Source organism: Bos indicus x Bos taurus, chromosome 5 (assembly GCF_003369695.1).
Source record: "Bos indicus x Bos taurus breed Angus x Brahman F1 hybrid chromosome 5, Bos_hybrid_MaternalHap_v2.0, whole genome shotgun sequence".
Taxonomy (NCBI): Eukaryota; Metazoa; Chordata; class Mammalia; order Artiodactyla; family Bovidae; genus Bos; species Bos indicus x Bos taurus.
In genome coordinates, this window is record NC_040080.1 from 26,505,854 (window position 1) to 26,530,104 (window position 24,251).

At 38.4% G+C, this 24,251-nt stretch overlaps 1 protein-coding gene across 1 annotated transcript in view; it reads right to left on the reverse strand.

Annotated features, from left to right (window-relative positions):
* SLC15A5 (solute carrier family 15 member 5) overlaps nucleotides 1-24,251 on the reverse strand; it is a 95,457-nt gene that overhangs the window by 13,657 nt on the left and 57,549 nt on the right. The window contains 1 exon segment of the mRNA XM_027543541.1: nucleotides 22,971-23,099. Within this exon segment, the coding sequence (XP_027399342.1) occupies nucleotides 22,971-23,099 (129 nt within the window).

Consider the following 24,251-nt stretch of genomic DNA (forward strand, 5'->3'; position numbering starts at 1 on the left):
TACGGGCCCCCAGCCGTGGAAATGCAGAGTCCTAACCAGTGGACTACCAGGAAACTTCCCCCAAACAGAATCCTTTTTAAATTAAGGTATATACATTGTTTTTTTTAGACATATGTTACTGGGCACTTAGCAGACTTACAGTGTAAACATGTTTTATGCTATACCATCTTAATAGACAATATAGTATCTTAATATACAATGTCTTTTATACATACTGTTTTAATAGACTGTATAGTGTAAACAGCACTTTTATATACACTGGGAAAGGAAAAAAATTCACATGACTTGCTTTATTGCTATATTTGCTTTACAAACCTACAGTGTCTCTGAGGTATGCCAGTAATTATTCTCGAACATTTGACTTTATAGGCACTAAATAAAATGTTTCTGTTTATCTTAAATTATCATGGTCATTTTAGAGATAAAAGGACCATAGACTTATCTAAACTAGTTCTTGTATTTTATTAATGAAAAGATGAAGGCACAGAGAGGTAAAGGGAAACTTCACTCAGTAGAACCCTCCTTTTCTTTTTTATTTTGAGCTTTTTATTTCTCTTTTTCTTAAATATTTATTTGTTTGACTGCATCGGTCTTAGTTGTGGCCTGCGGGTTTAGTTGCCCTGCAGCCTGTGGGATCTTACTTCTCTAACTAGGGATCAAATCTGTGCCCCATGCATTGCAAGGCAGATTCTTAACCACTGGACCAGGAGGGAATTTCCAGAACCTTCATTTCTTACTCTTAAAACTGTACAACTACAGCTCCCTATTGGTGCTAATATAATGATTAATTATGATTTTCCTTAGCATCTTGTCAACAGTCTAAAAACATCTGGACAGCAGTCTTTGCAATAGCTTGCTTCAAATAACATCCAAAATATCTAAGATGGTATCTCCACCTAAATCCTGGGATTGATATTCAACTTATTATGAGACTTAAAATAATTTACACTAAATTTAAGGTTTTAGGAATGGGCTTGAGAAATACATATAGTGACCCACACATGCTATGATGCTGTAAACAGCACAAAACTACTGATGTGAAAAAAAATACTTTATTCCTATTGCATCTTATGCCCTGTGATGTGAAGCCTAACATTTCATGTAATGCCTTTGTGTCTTGAGGGTCACAGAGCCCTAAAGGCCTGACCACAAATTTCCCTGCTTCATCAGATATGTTCCCCACCCAGGGGGATAGTGTCCCCTCAGGCTAGTTCACTATCAGCCAGACCAGCTACACTCCAACTGGTCCTCAACAGATTTCACTTCTCACCAGTCCTTCAACATTATTCAGCCCAGCAGTCACATCCTCGTATGGGAAGCAGAGATCACATCACTGTTTGTTGCTATAAGTCTGTTCCTCACAGACCCTGCTTGTATGCTCTCTTGCTGGGTGCAGCCCCATAGGGCCGGGCACAGCATGCTCTTGTACCCTAACATGAGCACGGGTGATGGGATAAACTGCCTTCAGTCCCATCTGCCCACGTGTTCATCTTATGCTATTTAGGCAGCAGGATCCCTCTCTCACTAACATCGTGAATAGGAGGTGACTGGGATATGCCCCCATCCCAGAAATCAAGGTCAGTCCTAGACAGAAAGATGGTATTTGTTGTTGAGCTAATGCACAGTTACTGGGGTTTTTTTTGGTGATGTTTGGGGAAGCCCTTCCATATACCCCTCTAGCCAGTACCCAGCACCAGGTACCTCTGCTTCTAAACTATTATATCAGGGAGTGGAACTTGCATAAACCATCAGGCAAGAAGTAATGGGGGCACAGCACAGTCAGGGGACATTGCATCCCAGAAGTGTAGTCTTCAGAAGTATTATAGGTGAACAAGAGTTCTGGGAGCACCCGAAAGTCAAGTATGCTTGAGACTGAAGGTTATAATCACACTGTATGATCAGAGTGTTGAAGAACTAGAAAATGGGGGTAGAGAACGTTCTCATGTCAGTCTGCTTCTCGTCGTAACTTGGGTTTTAATGGGGATCTTTAACAAAAGACTTTGGCAAAAATATGGAATGTGACTGTACTGTGCTCAGTTGTTTCAGTCATGTTCAACTCTTTGCAACACCATGGACTGTAGCCAGCCAGGATCCTCTGTTCATGGGATTCTCCAGGCAGGGATACTGGAGTGGGGTTGCCATGCCCTCCTCCAGAAGATCTTCCTGACCCAGGGATTGAACTCATGTCTCTCATGTCTCCTGCACTGGCAGTCAGGTTCTTTATCACTAGCGCCACCTGGGAATGTGACTGGAGGTAAGGAAATCCATATACATTCTCAGTTAGTAGATACTGCCTCTCAGTAAATCTGTTCCTTGAGCTTTCCTCAGTAAATCTGTTCCTCAGTAAATCAGATTGTAAAGACTCTGCTTGCAATGCAGGAGACCCAGTATCAATCCCTGGGTAGGGAAGATCCCCTGGAGAAGGAAATGGCAACCCACTCCAGTACTCTTGCTTGGAGAATGCCATGGACACAGGAGCCTGGTGGGCTACAGTCCATGGGTTCACAAAGAGTCAGACACAATTGAGTGAGTAACACACTTTCACTGAGATGAGTAAATAGAAAAAAATCCATATGAGGGAAGAAATGTGATGATAATACATATTATTACTGTTGTTTACAAAATACCCCAACACAAAATAACAAAGGTTAAAAAAATAATGATAAAATGAGAAACTCATACAGCAAATGTAAAAATAAAATAGCGGAAAAATTAATTTCAGGAAAAACTGAATTCAAAGGCAAAACCATGTCAAAGGGACATCGAGGATCTTTTTATATTGATAAAAAGCTCAATTCAAATTGCAGCTATGTAAATGAAATATAACAAGGTAATGAAACATAAAAAAAATCTGTTGGAAATGCAAAGAAGAACACAGATAGATAAATAATTCTGCTGAATGATTACATCATAGTTTGATTCATTTTTTGATAGAGTAGGCAAAAAGGAAAATAATGTAGAGAATTAGAATAATGTAATTGGCACTTTGCTGTACACCTGAAATTAATGCAATACCGTAAATCAACTATACTTCAATAAAAAGGAATAATATGATTGGTAAGAGTTTAATTAAGATTACAATATTGTTGAGTACAAAGAAAAATGTTAGAGGACTTATAGAAGTTTAGATAACATTAATGACAAACCAAATTCCTGTAAATTGAAGATTCTGCTCCTAAATAACTAGCTGGTGAAAAAGGAAATGAAATTTACAATCACAATGTATTTAGAACATAAAGAAAATGAGAAAATTGCATTTACAAATTTAAGCATACAGATTTAAATCCTATTAAGAGACATTTAAAGGCACACTGTTTTCACTTTTAGAGTAAGAATAAGCATACATGAATTAAACACTGAACATGAAAAATCAGAAAATAAAACAAATCTAAGGAAAGTAGGAGAGGAAGGAAATAGAATAGAAAGTCAATATCTTAAAGTATATTAAACAGTTCTAAGAGCTGATTCATTGCAGGAAAATGTAACAACAACAACAAAAAACTTGACAAATCCAATCAAAATATACAACAAAAGAATCAGACGATATAACAGTGTTAAGTTATGAGTATGCTAGGTTAGTGTCAAAAAATGTTCTGGAAACAGGATGATTATCTAGGAAAACGTTATTTGCCAAAATAGAACCTAGAAGAATTGAAAAATCTTAATGGCAAGAAATAGCAGGGAAAGAAACATTGCAAAGAATGATACTCAAAGACACATTAGGTCTGAATGTACCTTTTCATTTTCATGGAAGAAGTGTCTTTCCTCTGGATCTTACAGAGCAAAAGATCATCAAGTATTGATGCTACTGAGGATTGTTTATCCCATGTAGTTAAGATGATTTAATATTGAAAAATCTATTAATTAAATATACTGTAATGTCAGGAGCAGTAAGAAAAATCAAAAGGTGATCTCAAGAACTGCTTAAGAAGCATTCAATAAAATTTAGCCTGCTTCATTTAAATCTTAGAGAACAAGAAACAGAAATGTTCTTATGATAACATCCTTTAAGATTCTCTTTATAAACCTATAAATATGCTTAATAGAAAATTAAGAAAAATTCCTATTAAGGTTATGAGAAAGATAAAATGTGACTGTATTCTGGTATTAACATTGCCCTGAAGTTCTGTGTCCTGATGAGGATGCAAAGCAGAGGAGTTAATATTGAAAATAAGGATGAAAATTATATTTATCTTAAGATTAGAGAATTCAGCTGTAAACTTAAAAGGATCAACTAAAATGCCCTCATAAATTTACTAAGAAAGTTTAAGAAGTTAGATGCAAGATGAAGACATAAACATTAATAATCTCCCTATATAATAGTGATTATCTCAGTGAGTTGTAATGAGGGAAAATGATTCAGTTCATAACAGCAAAAAGAAAAAGAGCATAAAATGCCAACAATAACTCTAAGAAATGTTCAGGATATATGCAAAGAAAAATTCTTACTAAACTGAATTTTTGAACACTAATAAATTAAAAATGTTACACATTTAGATGGAACACTAATTATAGTAAAAACTTTCTCTCCTAAAATTTGCTATTGACTTCAACTTATTTTTTTAAATAACAGGATTTGGGTAAAACTAATAAAATGACTTCAAAATTCATATGGAGGTATAAACCATAAGGAATATAATTTTTACATTTATTATATTTTTATAAGTGAATCACCACAAGAAGTATGATTAGTAATACCTGATATGCACTGCATGCATGCATGATTAGTTGCTCAGTCGAGTCCGAATCTTTGCAACCCCATGGACTGTAGCCTGTCAGGCTCCTCTGTTCATGGGATTTTTCAGGCAAGAATACTGGAGTGGGTTGCCATTTTCTCCTCCGGGGATCTTCCTGACCTAGGGATCGAACCTGCATCTCCTGTGTCTCCTGAATTTTTAGGCAGGTTCTTTACCCATTGAGCCACTGGATGCATTATATATCATAAAACCATATAATTAAAAAGAGAGTGATACTAAGCTAAACTCAAGAGGGATTGGAAAGGAACAAGATGGAAAGAGATCCTTGAAACAATGCTAAGACCACCTGAGAACTAAGTCTAGTTCATTTATCCTATAGTTGTGGAATATTTTTGATTTAACTAACTTTTCTCAATATATATCAAATTATGTTGTGAAACTTGTTTATTTGAATCAAGTGTTATCTTCACTTAATACAAAAATTAAGTCCACATGAATAAGTCTATTCTACTAGAATTCCATAGGGCTTCCCTGGTAGCTCAGTGGTAAAGAATCTGCCTGCAATGCAGGAGACCCAGGTTGGGTTCACATCCCCTGGAGTAAGAAATGGCAACCAGCTCCAGTATTCTTGCCTGGAAAATCCCATGGACAGTGGAGCCTGGCGGGCTACAGTCCATGGGGTTGCAAAGAGTTGGACACGACTGGAGTGACTGAGCATGCAAAATTCCATAACCATAGATAAATGTGATGAAGTTAATCACAATGAAAAAGGTTGATAGATTTGATTATTAGTATATATCAACAAAACACATGTAAAACACTCATCTATAAAATTAAATGTTTAGTTAAAACTGGGAAAATATTAGCAATAAATGGCAATGATATAATAATATCCCTTAAGTTTAAAGAACATGGAAAGCAATAAGAAAAAACACAGATAGACTAAAAGAAAAATGGGCAAAGAACATGATATGTCATTTTATGAAGAAAAAGAGCAATGTTCCTCACATTAAAAATTTCAATTTCCTGTTCTTAAAAATACAAATTAAAGTAACAATGGAATATAATTTTTTGCTAATCAGATTGATGAAGATTAAAATAGTAATATGCTCAGGGCTGAAATTAATACATTGAGACAAGTATTATCCTACCACACTGGTGGCATAATTGATTAGCCTTTTAGAAAACAATTTGGCTTTACTTCTCAAGAGTCTTTAAAATATTTAACTTCATTGAAAGAGCAATCACATTTCCAAGATTCTAGTCTAAGGGGACAATCCTTATCTCATGTACTTTAAGATTATATAAAATATGCACACCTTAATAATATTTATAGCATTAGAAAATGGGAAAAATCTAAACATTCCTTAAGAAGGAAAAGGCAAAGTAATATATATTATACATGTATATGATATATATTAAAATTAAATCAATATATATCCCTATCCACGCAATAAAACATATCAAGTAATTGTTAAAAGTAAGCTTTCTTTTTTCTTTCAGAGAAGAATTTCAAATGACATTGGACTATCTCTCAATAATTTTAAGGAAAGAACAAAAGGCAGGTACTTGATACAAATCTGTTTATTGAGCTTTCAGCAGGATTAATTCAGGCACTAATTTTGTTTAAAATAAATAACCATAGGGCTTCCCTGGTGGCTCAGTGGTAAAGAATTTGCCTGCCAGTTCAAGAGAAATGGGTTTGATCCCTGCTCTGGGAAGATCCCACATGCTGTGGAGAAATGAAGCCTGAGTGCCACAACTATTAAGCCTGTGCTCTAGAGCATGGGAACCACAACTACTGAGCCCATGGCCACAGCTTTTTCTCCATTCCTTTATACTTTGAATTTATTTCATCATATATGGCAGAATAATAATATTGTAAAACATATATGGGCACCTTTATGGGAGAAAAATATTTTTAAACCACGTCATCAAACATACTTTTGAGGGTATTTGACTTCTAAAAATTGTTTCTGTTTTATTATAAAAGACCAAAAATGGCTGGTTTTCCACTACAATCAACTCTTTTTCAGCAGTCAAAGTCTGGATGATGGCCTCGATATTGTAAGTTGCAAGTTATGTGCTATTTATGAACCTGTCCTAAGATTTTATTTTGGAAATTATAATACCCCAAGTGACAATAACCAGTCGAGTCTGAACCCTTCAGTGACATTTCATTATATTCTGTATTGAAATCCTAGATTTACCCAATGCCTCAGGTATACATGACATTATTTTAAGTGCTAAAGCATATTGGGTATTTTTTAAATTTTATTTATTTTTTAATTGGGGGAAAATAGCTTTACAATTTTGTGTTGGTTTCTGCAGTACAACACACACTAAATATAATATATATATATATATATAATGACAAGCATATTGTTTTTGATTTAAGGCAGATTTCAACTATCTCTTTTTGGAGGAAGAGGTAGTATTTTCTCTTTTTACTAACATTTCATTCTGAATGTTATGGAGCTGTGAAAATATTTAAAATTTTTTACTTAAGTATAGTTGATTTACAATGCTGTATTAATTACCGATGTAGAGCAAAGTGATTCAGTTGTACATGTAAATATACACTGTTTTTAAAATATTCTTTTTCATTATGATTTATCGTAGGATATTGAGCATAGTTTTCTGTGCCATACAACAGGACTTGCTGCTTACCCATTCCACATATAAAAGCCTACATCTGCTAACCCCAATCTCCCGCTCAATTCCTCCCCTAAGCCCTCTCCTCCTTGGCAGCCAGAAGTCTGTTCTCTATGTCCATGATTCTGTTTCTGTTTCATAGATTCATTTGTGTCATATTTCAGATTCCACATAAGTAATTTTATATGGTATTTATCTTTCTTTCTGACTTACTTCATTTAGTATGATAATCTCTATTTACATCCATGTTGTTCCAAAAGGCATTATTTCATTCTTTTGTATGACTAAGTGATATTTCATTCTATCACACACAGATGTTCAGTAATTACTGCCAGCTTCCCTGGTGCCTCAGATGATAAGAATCCACCTGCAATGCAGGAGACCTGGCTTCGATACTTGGGTCAGGAAGATCCCCTGGAGAAGGGAACAACATGGGAACCCACTCCAGTATTCTTGCCTGGAGAATTCCATGGACAGAGGAGCCTGGTGGGCTACAGTCCATGTGGTCACAAAGAGTCAGACATGACTGAGTGACTCATACACACAATATTTCATTATATATATATATATATATATATATATATATATATATATATACCACATCTTCTTTATCCATTCATCTGTCAATGAACATTTAGGTTGTTTCCATGTCTTGGCTATTGTGAACAGCGCTGCTATGAACATAGGGGCGCATCCATCTTTTTGAATTACAGTTTTGTCTGGGTATGTATCCAGGAGTGGGATCGCTGGATCATGTGGCAATTTTATTTTTAGTTTTCTGAGGAATCTCCACACTGTTTTCCATAGTGGCTGCACCAACTAACATTCTCATCAACAGTGCAGGAGGGTTCCCTTTTCTCTACCCTGCCTCCAGCATTTATTATTTGTGGACTTTTTAATGATGGCCATTCTGACTGGTGTGAGGTGGTACTTCATTGTAGTTTTGATTTGCGTCTCTCTAACAATTAGCAGTGTTGAACATCTTTTCAAGTAACTATTGGCCATCTGTACATCTTCTTTGGAGAAATGTCTATTTAGATCTCCTGCCCAATTTTGGATAGGGTTGTTTATTTTGTTGCTGAGTTGTATGAACTGCTTATATATTTTGGAAATTAAGCCCTTGTCGATCATATCATTTGCAAATATTTTCTCCCATTCTGTAGGTTGTATTTTCATTTTGTTTAGGGTTTCCTCTAGGTGTGCAAAAGCTTGTAAGTTTGATTAGGTCCTATTTGTTTATTTTTGTCTTTATTTAAAAGTCAAAAGATCAGGAGATCAGTCCTGGGAGTTCATTGGAAGGACTGCTGTTGAAGCTGAAACTCCAATACTTTGACCACCTCATGCGAGGAGCTGACTCATTTGAAAAGACCCTGTTGCTGGGAAAGATTGAGGGCAGGAGGAGAAGGGGACGACAGAGGATAAGATGGCTGGATGGCATCACCGACTTGATGGACATGGGTTTGGGTAGACTCCGGGAGTTGGTGATGGACAGGGAGGCCTGGTGTGCCGCGATTCATAGGGTCAGAAAGAGTCGGACATGACTGAGCGACTGAACTGAACTGAACTGAAAAGTCAAAAACCTTCCAGGGACGGGGGAGCCTGTTGGGCTGCTGTCTATGGGGTCACACAGAGTCGGACACAACTGAAGTGACTTAGCAGCAGCAGCAGCAATGCCTTTTGAAATTTTTCAAGGACTTCAGTTGGGCACAGGGAGCAATTATTTCCTTCAAACTTTGTTAGATTTTTAAAAACTTATTTTATAATGGGAATGGTTTAGCAAACATCCAAAATGGTTGAGGCAAAACTGAAATGGGTTTTACACCTTACTTTATTTTAGGCACATCTATCACTTCACTGTCTGCTTTTGGCTTTGGAGCCAAGAAGTAGGCAATTAAAAAGATGTAACCATCATTCTCCAGGGTGTATGTGCTTCTGCATCTCGAGAAATAAACCCTATGCAGTAAAAAGAGCTTTCCAATCAGGAATCCACCACTATAGGGTCTGGGCAACTTGTATAGCTTTCTGAGCTCATTTCCTTCTTATCCGTGATGGGGCTACAAATACCTACCCCCAAAGAATTGTTGTGAAGATTTAATGAAATAATATCCTTGTGAAATGCATGTAGCAAGGTCTGCATATAACTGACACTTAATAAATGTTAATTTCTTTCCTTCCTCCTTTCAGTAACCTGATTTAAATGCTTCATTTGAGATTCATAGCTCTCCTACCTGAGTTAATTTTTAAAACACATTAATTTTCATGATACCTGAAGGAAATAATACCTAACAACTATATTCTAACTTTGGCTTTTCTACCATTTTTTTCATATTTATCTAATAACTACTCAAATTATTATTACCCTCAATTTAAAGACAAGGAAACAGAGGCACAGAGAGGCTGAACTGTTTGCCTAAAGTCATGTAAAGGAGATAAAATAAGTATTTGTTGAATGAAGGGGTGGTTGGAGCTTGGGTCCTGAATCTATACATGCTCAATACTTTTTTCTCATAACAATGCCTGCATGGAGACTTAAATTTGCATTTCTACTTCTTGGGAATTGTGGATAAAAATGAAATCAGCTTGCTGTTTCCAGGAAGGGACACAGTGTCTTTCAAAACTGTAGAGAAATCTCTATGCATCGTTCACTTGAACTGCAGAACAGGCCTGGGTACTATTTGGGATAACAAGCTTTCTTAGAAGGGTGAGTTCATTCTTTTGAAGAGCATTGGGAGGTAAAAACCCATCAAGATAGTGTGTTCTCATGATGATTTCAATGAATTATCATGGAAATGAGTTTTAGAAAAGAGGTAATGCTTTGTGATAATAGCCCGATAATGCCATTAGCTATGAACTGTAATTGTAATAGCATTAGTCAAATGAATATATCTGATATTAATTTGAGTGTCAAATATTTCTATAAGATTCTTCTTGTTAATTAAACATCAGCCTTGGTATTATTAATTCAGTATCTAGCCAGTACTTGCACATAGTAGGAACCTAATATGTTTTTGTGGACTGATTTAATAAATCCATCTCTAAGTGGAGCTATTTCAAAGAGTGAAGTATTGAGTTTAAATAACATCATGCTTATAGCAGGAACTGATTTTTGTCCCAAATCTGCCTGCTTGTACAGTCTGTTCACTCATTTGCAGCTTCAATTAGCTAATGGTGCAGACATTAATTTCAGAATTTGAGAAGAAAGCTTTCTCACTTTTTTGCATATTTATAAGAAAATAGCCTATAAGATTTACCCCAGAGTACTTAAAGTCATGAATAGAGTTTGTGCCTTTCTCCCTGTGTCTTGTGGTCTTTGCTGCTGCTGCTGCTAAATCGCTTCAGTTGTGTCTGACTCTGTGCGACCCCATAGATGGAAGCCCACCAGGCTCCCCTGTCCCTGGGATTCTCCAGGCAAGAACACTGGAGTGGGTTGCCAGTTGTGGTCTTTAGACCATTTTAAAATCTACTGGACAGTTTCATGACTGCCTTGAGCACCTGAATATTACTGGGTAGAATCATGCTTTAGGAGGTTTGAAATTGCCCTTCATGGTCACCAGTGTCAACTACACCTTCAACACTACCGCCCATCTTAACACTTTTCTTCTTTTTTTTGTTTATTTTTGGCTGTGCTGGGTCTTCATTGACACACATGGGCTTTCTCTAGTTGTGGTGCATGGGCTTCTCATTGTGGTGGTGTCTCTTGTTGCAGAGCACAGGTTCTAGGCACATGGGCTCAGTAATTGTGGTGCATGGACTTAGATGCCCTGTGGCATGTGGAATCTGTCTGGACCAGGGACTGAACCTGTGTCCCCTGCATTGGTGGGCAGATTCTTAACCACTGGGCCACCAGGGAAGTCCAACACTTCTCTTCTAAATCATCTTTTCTAGCTCTCGAAATAACAGTCTCCTATCTCCCATTCTTCTCATTCTTCATTCTCATCCTATTTCCTTTTTGCTCTCAGGAATGGTTTGCTGCCTACTTTATGAAGAATGTTGGGATCCTTGAAAGGAAGATTCCCGTATATTTCTAATACGAGAACTACACATCTGCTTGCACCTGCACACCTACTCTCCTTTCTTCTGTTTCAGTAGAGGAAAGAAATATCCACCCTCTGATAAGAAGTCAATCTCCCTTTCTTTCGTTCATCTTTTTTTTTTTTTTTTTGCTCACATATATTTCTTTCTTTTTTAAAAACTTTTTATTTTTTATTGGAGTATAGCCCATTGGTAACGTTCAGATAATTTCAGGCGCACAACAAAGTGACTCAGCGATACGCATACGTGTATCCATTCTCCCCCATTATCTTGCATTTTTAATTTCTCCACTTGTACCAGATATTTTCATCTGTTAAACACGCTCAAGTATCTTTCAAGATTAACAAAAAGTATCTTGAACTCACATCTCAGTTTCCCAGATAAAACACAGGACCCATAGTTAAATCTGATTTTGAGAACAACCTTGAAATATTTTTTTAGAAGGAGCATGTCCTGAATATTGCACTGGTAACTTTATAAAGTGTAACTTATGCAAAGTACATCCATAATATTGCATGAGATATATGTATTCTAAAAAAATTTTAGTTTACTTGAAATTCAGATGTAACTGGGTGTCATGTATTTTTATCTGCTGAAGTTGGCAAATCTACTCACAGCTTCCTCCAGCCATCACTTTATTTTTTAAATCTTCAGAGAAAGTTCTTCAAAAGACACACAGATGTAGAGAACAGTCTTTTGGACTCTGTGGGAGAGGGAGAGGGTGGGATGATTTGGGGGATTGGCATGGAAACATGTATAATATTATATAAGAAACGAATCGCCAGTCCAGGTTTGATACAGGATCCTTGGGGCTGGTGCACTGGGATGACCTGGAGGGATGGTACGGGGAGGGAGGTGGGAGGGGGATTCAGGATGGGGAACACGTGTACGCCCATGCAGATTCATGTTGATGTGTGGCAGAACCAATACAATCAGATCAGATCAGATTAGTCTCTCAGTCGTGTCCTACTCTTTGCGACCCCATGAATTGCAGCACGCCAGGCCTCCCTGTCCATCACCAAATCCCGGAGTTCATTCAGACTCACGTCCATCGAGTCAGTGATGCCATCCAGCCATCTCATCCTCTGTCGTCCCCTTCTCCTCTTGCCCCCAATCCCTCCCAGCATCAGAGTCTTTTCCAATGAGTCAACTCTTCACACGAGGTGGCCAAAGTACTGGAGTTTCAGCTTTAGCATCATTCCTTCCAAAGAAATCCCAGGGCTGATCTCCTTCAGAATGGACTGGTTGGATCTCCTTGCAGTCCAAGGGACTCTGAAGAGTCTTCTCCAACACCACAATTCAAAAGCATCAATTCTTTGGTGCTCAGCCTTCTTCACAGTCCAACTCTCACATCCATACATGACCACAGGAAAAACCATAGCCTTGACTAGATGAACCAATACAATATTGTGAAGTAAAAAAAAAAAAAGAAAGTTGTTTTAAATGTGATTCATTTATTTCCTCACTTAGTAGATATTTTTGACCCCGCTCCAATCTGGTTTTCTTTCCCTTTTCACTGCTGAAATGACTCTTGCTACAGTTGTTAGGGATCATAATGTTGCAAATCTAAGAATACTTTCCATTCTTCATTCTATTATTTGATCTCACAGTAGCATTTTTTTATACATATACATATATTGTTTATATAAAATATAGGGAATATAAGGGAAAGGATTGCTCATTATCAAATGATGTTAATGACTATTTTGCTGCTGTTAAATAGAAATGTGTTCTATACAGATATTTAATATCTGACTTCATTTACTTCATCGAGCAGCATTTCTGAAACTAAAAGATTGATGAGTTTTCCAAGTTTTATACTTTCTATTTCTTCTTTTTTTGACCATTCTTTACATTACTTGTTTGAGCTATTTCACCCTCAGAGCATCTTTAGAATTTTCTTTTTCATTTCTTACTGATCCTTGTTTTTTGTTAGACGTTTTATTTTGTATTGGAGTATAGCCGATTATCAATGTGGTGATAGTTTCAGATCTCGCAGCAGCATTTAACACAATTTACCATTTCCTATTTTCAGTGAACACACAGCACGCAAACACATATGCATGCACATACACATACGTGGGTGAATGCATATATTTCCCCCTACCTCTCTGGCTGTCCTCTTCCTTCTCTAGCCGGCCATTTCTCCTCCACCCAACCTCTAATATCTAGCTCCTTCTCTCCTTTTCTTCTTATTCTTAATACTCACACTAGATAATTTTGTCCACTTCCTTGGATTCAAATGCTATTTTTTTGCCACAGATTTTCATATTTATATATCTAACCCAGATCCTTTTTCTGAGCTCCAAGTATTTCCCTTTGGATGTCTCATAGATAGGTCAAACTTAATGTGTTAAAAAATGAACAGGTGATAAGTTTTTCAACCTATCTGTCTTCCAATGTTCTCCATTTGGTATATAAAATCTTTGCCCACCCAGTTATCTCTTGGCAGAATCTGGAATACTTCCTTGACCCCACTTCTGTCTCCCGCATGCTACCACCTCCTAACTCAAAACCATCACTAAATACTGTTCACCCTACCTCTAAAATCAAGCTTACATTCATCCATTTCTCTCCATCTGCCTACTTTGTCACTAGTTCATCATTACTAGACTTGTCTGAGTTTTACTTCAGTTGAACCCATCCTGCTTCTCCCAAGCCATGCTTCTTTCCTTTTCAAATTACACTGCATCTGCAGTGATCTTAAAACACAAATGGATGTGACTTGCTTAATGCCTTTATAAATTCTTATGGCATACAGATTTTTTAAAATTAGAGGGAAACTGTTTTACAATGTTGTGTTGGTTTCTGCTGTACAACAAGGTGAATCAGTCATAAGTATACATAGATCCCCTCCATCTTAAGCCTCCCTCCCCACCCCATCCCATCCCTGTAGGTCATCACAGAGCACTGAGCTGAGCTTCCTGTGCTGTACATCAGCTTCCCACTATCTGTTTTACACGTGGTAGTGTATATATGTCAATGCTACACTCTCAACTGTCCCACCCTATCCTTCCCCCACTATGTTCACAAGACCATTTTCTATGTCTCTGTCTGTTTCTATGTGTCTCTATTCCTGCCCTGTAAATAGGTTCATCAACACCATTTTTCTAGATTCCATATATATTGCATACAGCTTTTTTTAAAAAAAAATCTGTAAGCCAAAGTTCCTGCATGATTTTACTCCTACTTTCTTGACCTGACTTCACGTGATTCTCCCTGAATATTTTCAGGCTACTGATCTTCTCTGAGTTCCTCTGATGCACCAGGTGACTCCTTACTTCTAGGCTTTGATATATGCCCGCTTCCCTGGTGGCTCAGTGCTAAAGAATCCACCAATGCAAGAGATGTGGGTTCGACCCCTGGGTTGAGAAGATCCCTTGGAGAAAGGCATGGCTACCCACTCCAGTACTCTTGCCTGGAGAATTCCATGGACAGAGGAGCCTGGCAGGCTATTGTGCACGGGATCAAAAGGAGTTGGACATGACTGAGCAACTAACACTTTCACTTGTTATATATTCTCTGTACTAGAAATTCTTCACCCTTATGCTTACCAAGGCAAATACCATTCATCTTTCTAGAGTCAACTTCAACACTGCAGGCAGGAACACAGTTGTGTGTCTAACTCTATCTAGATGTGTAAGTTTGCCTTGCAAAGGGTGTACCACTAATGACATGGGTCCAGGAGGGCCAAGAAAAATCTCAGAACATAGCTTTATTTCATCTCATCCCAATCCAGTCCTAGAATTGAAGCTGACTAGGACACCTATGCTATGCATTTATGGAACATATTCTTTCCTGAAGAATTATAAAAGTGCCAGACTAGAACATCATATCCATGATAATCCTAGCCCACTTGGAAAATGCTGAGATCCCACTCAAATTACAATAACAACCACCCAACAACACAAATCATTATTTTTTGTGTGCTTTTACTGATTTGGTGCTTTATATCTATTTCCTCTGGTCGTCCAAGATATCTTAGAAGTTGTTAGTGACACCATTTTAGAGAAGGAGAAATTGAGACTCAGAAAAATTAAGTAATGTGCAGTCAGGAGTGCAAAATCCTTTCTTCTGTCCCTCTCGGTTCTTCTGGCTGGTCTAAGAATGAAACTGACCTGAGACAGATTGACAGGAGAAAATAAAGTTGAATCTTGGTCCTTACAAGGACCCCCCCCCCCCACACACACACACATGACAGGTTCAAAGAGAGAAAGATACAATGAGGTATATATGCCATCATGATGTAAGAAATGGGATAGGGACCTAGAGCTTCCAAAAAAGGAGGGTCATTCATAGGATGATAAGAAAGACAGCAGATGTTTGATAACTAGATGTCCGCCCTGCCATATAGATAAATATAATAACGTAATAGTGTAAGAATCTTGTGGCTTCCTAGGTGGCTCAGTGGTAAAGAATCTGCCTGCCATTGTGGGAGATGTGGGTTTGATCCCTGGGTCAGGAAGATCCCCTGGAGAAGGGAATGGCTACCCACGCCAGTATTTTTGCCTGGAGAATCCCGTGGACAGAGAAGTCTGGTGGGCTGAAGTCTAGAGGGTTGCAAAAAGTTGACACAACTGACAGACTGAACACATAGGCCTAGATAAATATAGACCTTTGGTAATTAGATGTTTGCCCTGCCATCTTAGATACAATGTATCTCTGATGAAAACTCTTTTTTTCTGGGGAAAACTTTCCAATTTAAATTTTTTTCTAGGAAGCTAAGGGAGAGGCAGTAGGGTTCCCACTGTCTTTCACTGAAAATAATCCACTTGCCAAAGGAACTCATCTTGAGACCTGTTCTGAACCCCTAGAGCTAAAAACTTCACAGCTTATTAAGGGCAGAGTTGAGTTTGAACTCAAGTGCTCTGACTCCAAATTCTGCCCTTTCTACCTCTCATGAGCCAACAGCACTGGATACTTGCGGTCCATGTTGGAAAGGTATTTTGAGCTTTGACCTGATACTGTTGTGAAAACTTAAGGTCTCAGGGCAATGCCGAGGGTCTCTGCAGAGCCAAACGTTGAGGATGTAGAATAAATTGTTTCTGGGACCTATAATCCCACTAGATGAGGGGGTCTCTGCACCTGATTCTGACTGAGGAAGAGCAGGGCCTGCTTGTGGAGCACTGGGGGCCTGCCATATTATCCATGGGAATGGGGGCACTAAACTACTTGACAATCAAATGAAGAATATGGCCTGGCTTCCCAGGTGGCACTAGTGGTAAAGAATCCGCCTGCCAATGCGGGAGATGCAGGGGGCACAGGTTCGATCCCTGGGTCAGGAAGATCCCCTGAGAAGGAAATGAAGCCCACTCCAGCATTCTTACCTAGAAAATCCCAGGGACAGAGGAGCCTGGCAGGCAACAGTTGGACACGACTTAGCGACTGAATAACAACATAGGTGAATTACTGCGTAGCGAGCCGCTTTTCCCCTCTGGGTCTGTCATTTCAAAACCCATATGAGGTTGGACCTTAGGCACTGACCTGAGTTTGAAGAAACCCATCTCTAAGAAAATAGGCGCGGACCTGTGAAATCCAGCTGAATAGCTTTCCAGATGCATAAATATTTCCTTCTTTCAAGTTTACTGCAACTGCAAATTCCCATTTCAAGAACAACTCAGTGATTCATGCCGACAAGGCTGTCAGTGGTCTCAGTCATCAGAGATATTTAAATGAGAATTTTAAAAGATCACAGTTTTATTTTAAAATGGCTCTTGATGGGCGTTAAATGGCTACGTTCTCTGCCCCTTTGCTGAACTCCGAAGAGGAAGGACTAAGAGGGACAGGAAGATGTATACCTTGACCTCTTGATTCTGCCCAATTATCCTTTTTTTCTCTGAGACATTCTGCTTTGGATCTTTCAATCACCTCCACGTCCGTAACTAAGATGTCACTTTTCACTGAATTCCCATTTTGTTATTTTTGTCAGAAGGTAAGCTTGTGCTCACGCATGTGAGAAAATTGATCTGGTTGCTAATGGCACAGAGTCGAAATAAGCAGTTTGACTGACTTCTTCACTCCCTTTTTATTAGCATTGCTACTTTTAGATAAACTATTCCTGAAATGATTAGTGTAGGAGGATGGGTTTAGTCTTGTATCTTCTCCTTTAAGGCACTTAGAGTTAGAGATCCCAGAAGCATCAGTTTTCTCACTTGTACTGAAAATGTCACTCTAACAGCTATCTGTCTGCACCGTCAAGTTTTGAGAAATCTTTTGAATTTACCGCATTCACACCATTCTCCATCATGGTGCTAAAAATGACTAATGCAGCTTGGAGACTGTGATAACTGATCATCTTTTCCAATCATACACTAACACTCACACACACACACTCACATACACACATGCTCTGCTGACATGAATCCTTAAAGATTTAAAATATCCTATATGCTAAATGGAATGTGGAGGCCTGTGGGATGCTTAAACATAGAGCTATAGAGTTCTTTTTCATGATGCTCAGTTCTGTCAAAGAAATTGGTCTGGTTGTTTGATTAAACAGACTGATCTTATTTCTAACTGAATGGGCCACTATGGCTTTATTCTATATTTAAAATAATCTCTAACATTAAAATGCTCAAATACATTATTTAACTTTATCTTCTCATCATCTCTGAGAACAGTGAAGTGCAGTGTTTCCTTTTTTTAAACATTCTTAACGAGATGGTGTCCTACCTGAAATCATGCAGATAGTCTAAGGATCACTCTCTTTTAGAGGCCCTAATTAGTCACCATAAGCCAGTTTAGGGTCACTAAAATCAAATCATCTAAATGAACTTCATTGCCTTTCTTGATGAATGCTAATCTGATGGCTAAAGTGACTGTCACAAACTCAGATGTATCTACTCCCAGAAAAAACTATGTGACAAAAGTCTGTGATGTCATTCTGGGAATGATGGAGAATCGTGTGGGCTCAATGATAGTAATTGGGTGATGAGGCGGCTGATTATATCCAAAAGGGGAGGATTAGTTGATTACCATTAACTTACAGTGAGGTCTCCAGGAATTTTCCACAAGGCTCTGCTTTTGGTCCTGTCCAATTCAACAATTTTATCAATTACCTGAAAGAAATCTAGAAACTTGCTTACTAAATTTGCCAGTGACACAAAGCTGGTAAAGAAGTAAAGACCAGAAATACACCAGATGACAGAATCAAGTTTTTAAACTGTCTGTTATTTAGAATGATGGGCTGACATTTATTAAGGATAAGAGATAAAGTCCTGCATTTAATTAGACAAAGAAATTGTGATAAGATGATTGGAACTGAACTGAGAGAAACTGCTAAAAATAAAAAAAGAAGCCTCAGGTTTTAATTGAATATAGGTGTGATGCAACTGCTGAAAAAGTAACTACAATCTCTGTTGGCATTCTATTAAAAAAAAAAATGCCAAGAGAGAGAGAGAGATTGAGAAGGTTGATAAAAGTAACATATCTATCTTGGATGTACCCATTTTGAGCCTGTGATTGAGTCTGGAAACCATATTTTAAGAACGATACTGACAAATTGTTATCTATCCATCAAGATAGAGGGGTTTTGATAATGAAAAATCAGGGAATCATGTACTATGAAAAAAATTGGAGTGGTTTGTCTATATATTAGAAGGGGGTCAAAATAGCTATCTTTATTGAATACTTATTAGGCATATTAACTACTTAATCCTCTAAGCAACATAATGAATTATTTTTTGTTGCTATTGACATGAAAACTGAAGACACACAGCTAGACTACCTGGATTGGAATCCGTGGAGTTTGGCTATAGAACCTACTCTTTTAACATTGTACATTATTGCCCCAAATATTTATTGAATGTTTTGAAGAGTTGCTATGTGGACAGAAAAACTAGGTTTATTCTGGGAAATATATTTATCAACAGATGGGTTACTTCTCAAAGTAGAGAACATTCCCTGGGTACTAGAAGAAGATTGTGCATCTTCTAGTTTTTGGTACAGTGTTAGATTAGATGACCTCTACAGTGACACCCAATTACAAGCTTCTAACTGATTAGGATATGACTTGATGCAATACAGTATTAGTATGAATAGAAACATATTTTAAATAAGTAAATTAAATGAATTAGCAGTAATTTAAATGACGTTCTAGAGACACAGAGATATATAATAGTCTTTTGGACTCTGTGGGAGAGGGAGAGGGTGGGATGATTTGGAAGAATGGCATTGAAACATGTATAATATCATATATGAAATGAATCGCCAGTCCAGGTTTGATGCAGGATACAGGATGCTTGGGGCTGGTGCACTGGGACAACCCAGAGGGATGGGATGGGGAGAGAGGAGGGAGGGGGGTTCGGGATGGGAAACACGTGTATACTGTGGCAGATTCATGTTGATGTATGGCAAAACCAATACAATATTGTAAAGTAATTAGCCTCCAATTAAAATAAATAAATTTATATTAAAAAATGATGTTCTTTTCAGTATAAGTTTAGAGACTGCTCCTCCCCTCTGCCTCACATTGCATGATGCTAAGATGTACTCATTGTGTTCTTGGTAGACCTCCTTTAATGGGCACCAAACTGCCAAAACTATATAAACTTTTGGGCTTTCATGGTGGCTCAGTGGTAAAGAATCAGCCTGCCACTGCAGGAAATGTGGTTCCATCCCTGATCCGGGAAGATGTCACATGCTGAAGAGCACCTAAGCCCATGTGCACAACTATTGAGCCTGAGCTCTAGAGCCAGGGAGCCACAACTACTGAGCCCTTGTGCTGCAACTACTGGAGTCCATGCACCCTGGAGCCCGTGTTCTGCCAGGAGAGAAGCCACTGCAATGAGAAGCCTGCCCACTGCAACTAGAGAGTAGACGCTTTGTCAACTTTATAAAATTGTTGTAATAGACCCAGTAATGTTATATAACAGATCCTACCATACAATGCAGATTCTCAGTAAAAATAGATTTTCAGTAAAATATATTTGCAAGAACAGTTGTGTGTAATAAGGAAATTGTCTGGCCTTTCTTCCTGGTTCCTGGGAGGTAAACTCTAAAATCTGTGAATTTCCCAAGTGACTGAAGTGTCTTTGTTATTCATGGTTGGCTCATTAAGCTCCACCTAATGGTTTTTGTTAATGGCATGACTCAGAATGGGAGCTGGCAAGCCTGGAAGACCAACCATAGGGTTAGAGGGTTGGGATTTTGAGCCACAGAGTGGGTATCAGCCCAGTCTCTGGGGAGAAAAGATAGGCTGAAGACTGAGTTCAACTACATGGCCAATGGTTCAGTCAATCCTGCCCACATAAGACAGAAGTGTTAGTTGCTCAGTCATGTCCAACTCTTTGTGAACCCAAGGACTGTAGCCCGCCAAGCTCCTCTGTTCATGGGACTCTCTAGGCAAGAATACTGGAGTGGGTAGCCATTCTCTTTTCCAGGGCATCTTCTGGACCCAAGGATCGAACCTGGGTCTTCTTGCATTGCAGGCAGATTCTTTACAGTCTGAGACACCAGGGAAGCCCCTACCTCAATTAAAAAAAACTCTGCATACTGAAGCTCAGGTAAGATCTCCTGGGTGAGAGTGCTCTGTGTATTGTCACATACTGATGTGCCAGTTGGGTACCACATCTCTGAGGGTGAAACAAGCTTTGTTTCTGGAACCATCCCAGACCTTGTTTCATGCATTTCTGCCTTTATCTCATTCCGATTTGTACTTTTTTGCTATAATAAAGCTGTAATCACAAGTATTGTGCTTCCTAGCAAATTATCAGTTCTGAGGGGGAGTTTGTGGGGAACCTCCACATTTATAGCCAGCTTGTCAAGAGATGTTTAGGTAGAGATTTTGGTAAGATTTTTCCAAGCTATCTTATAAAATCCTAATACTGGTGTTTTAGGCTTTGTTTACATTTAAAGACTCTGATCATCAGAGATCAAATTCTGTTGTTCACACTTGGTTATGACAGTTTGAATGTGAGCTCATAAGAACTGGAACCATGTCTCACATAATTCCACGTATTAATAACATAGAGCCTGGCACATGGTAATTACTGATTACATACTTTGGCTTAACTTTCTCAGTTAACTAAGAACAGGGTTTGATCTTAACAATCAAAGACTGTAGATTTGTTCCTTGAACTCTACTGTGCCTATCATTTAATTTATTACTCAATTTTATTGCTTCCCTACACCCCTGGAAATTTTGTGAGGATCTGTAAGTTAATTTTTCTTGGCATGGTATCTCTAGTACCCAATATGGTATCTGGAACAGAGTGGATCCTCATAAATATTTTTTGAATGGATACCTAGTGTTAAAAGGAGTTTCTCTTTCATACAATTTATTTTTTCCATAGTTGGAAGGTAGGTAAATTAAATTTATTTGTAAAGAATAGAATATTTGTTTACAATTTTAAAATGTATTTTATTTTTGAAAGGAGAGAACAATAAGCTTTCAGTATTTCCCATAAAATAAGCACAAGCAAATTTAATAAATTTTAAGCTGTATTAACATCTCAGAACAAATAAAGGAAAAAGTCTGTAGATTTAATATACAGGCAAAGACATTTTGTCATGACAGCTAATCTTTAATGTTATTCTGTTTGATTTTTCTACCAGTCCATGTAAGAGTAGTACTTTTTATGTAGCATGTGACTTTTTCAGATTGGTTGTTTCTTCTGACCAAAATCGGAGAAGGCAATGGCACCCTACTCCAGTACTCTTGCCTGGAAAATCCCATGGACAGAGGAGCCTGGTAGGCTGCAGTCCATGGGGTCGCAAAGAGTCGGACACGACTGAGCGACTTCACTTTCACCTTTCACTTTCATGCATTGGAGAAGGAAATGGCAACCCACTCCAGTGTTCTTGCCTGGAGAATCCTAGGACAAGGGTGCCTGGTGGGCTGCCGTCTATAGGGTCGCACAGAGTTGGACACGACTGAAGCGACTTAGCAGCAGCAGCACCTGGAGAGAGAGTTTGTGCATAACTAAGCTATTCTGATTCCTTGGAGGAACTAGAGAAATTTCTGTTAGAGTAAGTGACCAGTCCAGAGAAGGCAATGGCACCCCACTCCAGTACTCTTGCCTGGAAAATCCCATGGATGGAGGAGCCTGGTAGGCTGCAGTCCATGGGGTCGCTAAGAGTCGGGCATGACTGAGCGACTTCGCTTTCGCTTTCTGACCAAAATATCTATTGGGAAATTTTTCCAATTCAACTCACAATTTCTCTTTGGCTGAAGACTATATTTCTGGATAAAGGATCATCCAGATACCCCCATCCTCCTATATTTACACAGGACTTACCTTTTATGAGGGTTGTCTATGACCCATTATTGAATACAGCCCTGTTGAAAAACCTAATAAGAATATAATGACCAGTTTGTGTTAAAGTACAATAAAGAAAGACAGCAGACAGGGTCTCATGAGAAGTGACATTCTGTAATTACCTCCTCCTATCAAAAGAAAAACAATTCCCAGAAATTAATGAATACAGCAAGAGTCTATTTCCTATCTTAATTCTATCTTAATTGCAAAAGTGGATCAATTAAAAAAAAGACTACGCTGGCAAAGCCTCTCTTAAGGTTTTGTCTCTCAATTCTCTAGTCATCAAATCAATATATATATATAAGCAAACCATGGAACTATTTTTTACCTTCTGAGATGAGGTAGACCAACTCGAAAAGCAGTGCCCCCATGAAACAAGCAAATCCATTGATCAGTGTCAAGCAATTCATAAAGGTTCCTCTGATGGTACTTGGAACAAATCTGTGTATTACAGAGACTGAGAAGACAAAAGTTCAGAATTTAGAACATTATTCCTTTTTTTAAACTTTTGATTTTATATTGGAGTATAGCCAATTAGAAGTGTCATGATAGCTTTAGATGAATAGCAAAGGGACTCAGCCATACATATACATGCATCCATTCTCCTCTAAATCCCCCTCCCATCCAGGCTGCCACATAACATTGGGCCAAGTTCCCTGTGCTAACCAGTAGGTCCTTGTTGTTTATTTTAAATACAGGAGTTTGTATATATTGATCCCAAACTCCCTAACTATCCCTTCCCTCCATTCTTCCTCCCAGCAACCATAAATTCATAGAAAATTCTCTCTAAAGTAAAAGTATAGGTACTCTTCAAATCAGTATTGATCATACCTCCAAGAAAGTTTACTGATGCAGGTAAAACTTCTGTTGGGCGTTGTTAACATTGGGCTTCCCTTGTGGCCCGCCTGCAATGCGGGAGGCCTGGGTTTGATCCCTGGGTTGGGAAGATCCCCTGGAGAAGGGAAAGGCTACCCACTCCAGTATTCTGACCTGGAGAACTGCATGGACTGTATAGTCCATGGATTGCAAAGAGTCAGACATGACTGACAGACTTTCACTTCACTTTTGTTAACATTACTAGAGTAAGATATATTATGATGTTAAAAAATGCTTGCTCCTTGGAAGAAAAGTTATGACAAACCTAGACAGTGTATTAAAAAGCAGAGACATTACTTTGCTGACAAAGGTCCGTTGAGTCAAAGCTATGGTTTTTCCAGTAGTCATGTATGGATGTGAGAGTTGGACCATAAAGAAAGCTGAGTGCCAAAGAACTGATGCTTTTGAATTGTGGTGTTGGAGAGACTCTTGAAAGTCCCTTGGACTGCAAGGAGATCCAATCAGTCAATCCTAAAGGAAAACAGTCCTGAATATTCACTGGAAGGACTGATGCTGAAGCTGAAACTCCAAAACTTTGGCCACCTGATGCAAAGAATGGACTGACCCTGTTGCTGGGAAAGACTGAAGGCAGGAGAAGAAGGGGACGACAGAGGATGAGATGGTTGGATGGCATCACCAACTCGATGGATATGAGTTTGAGCAAGCTCCGGGAGTTGGTGATGGACAGGGAAGCCTGGAATGCTGCAGTCCATGGTGTCACAAAGAGTCAAAC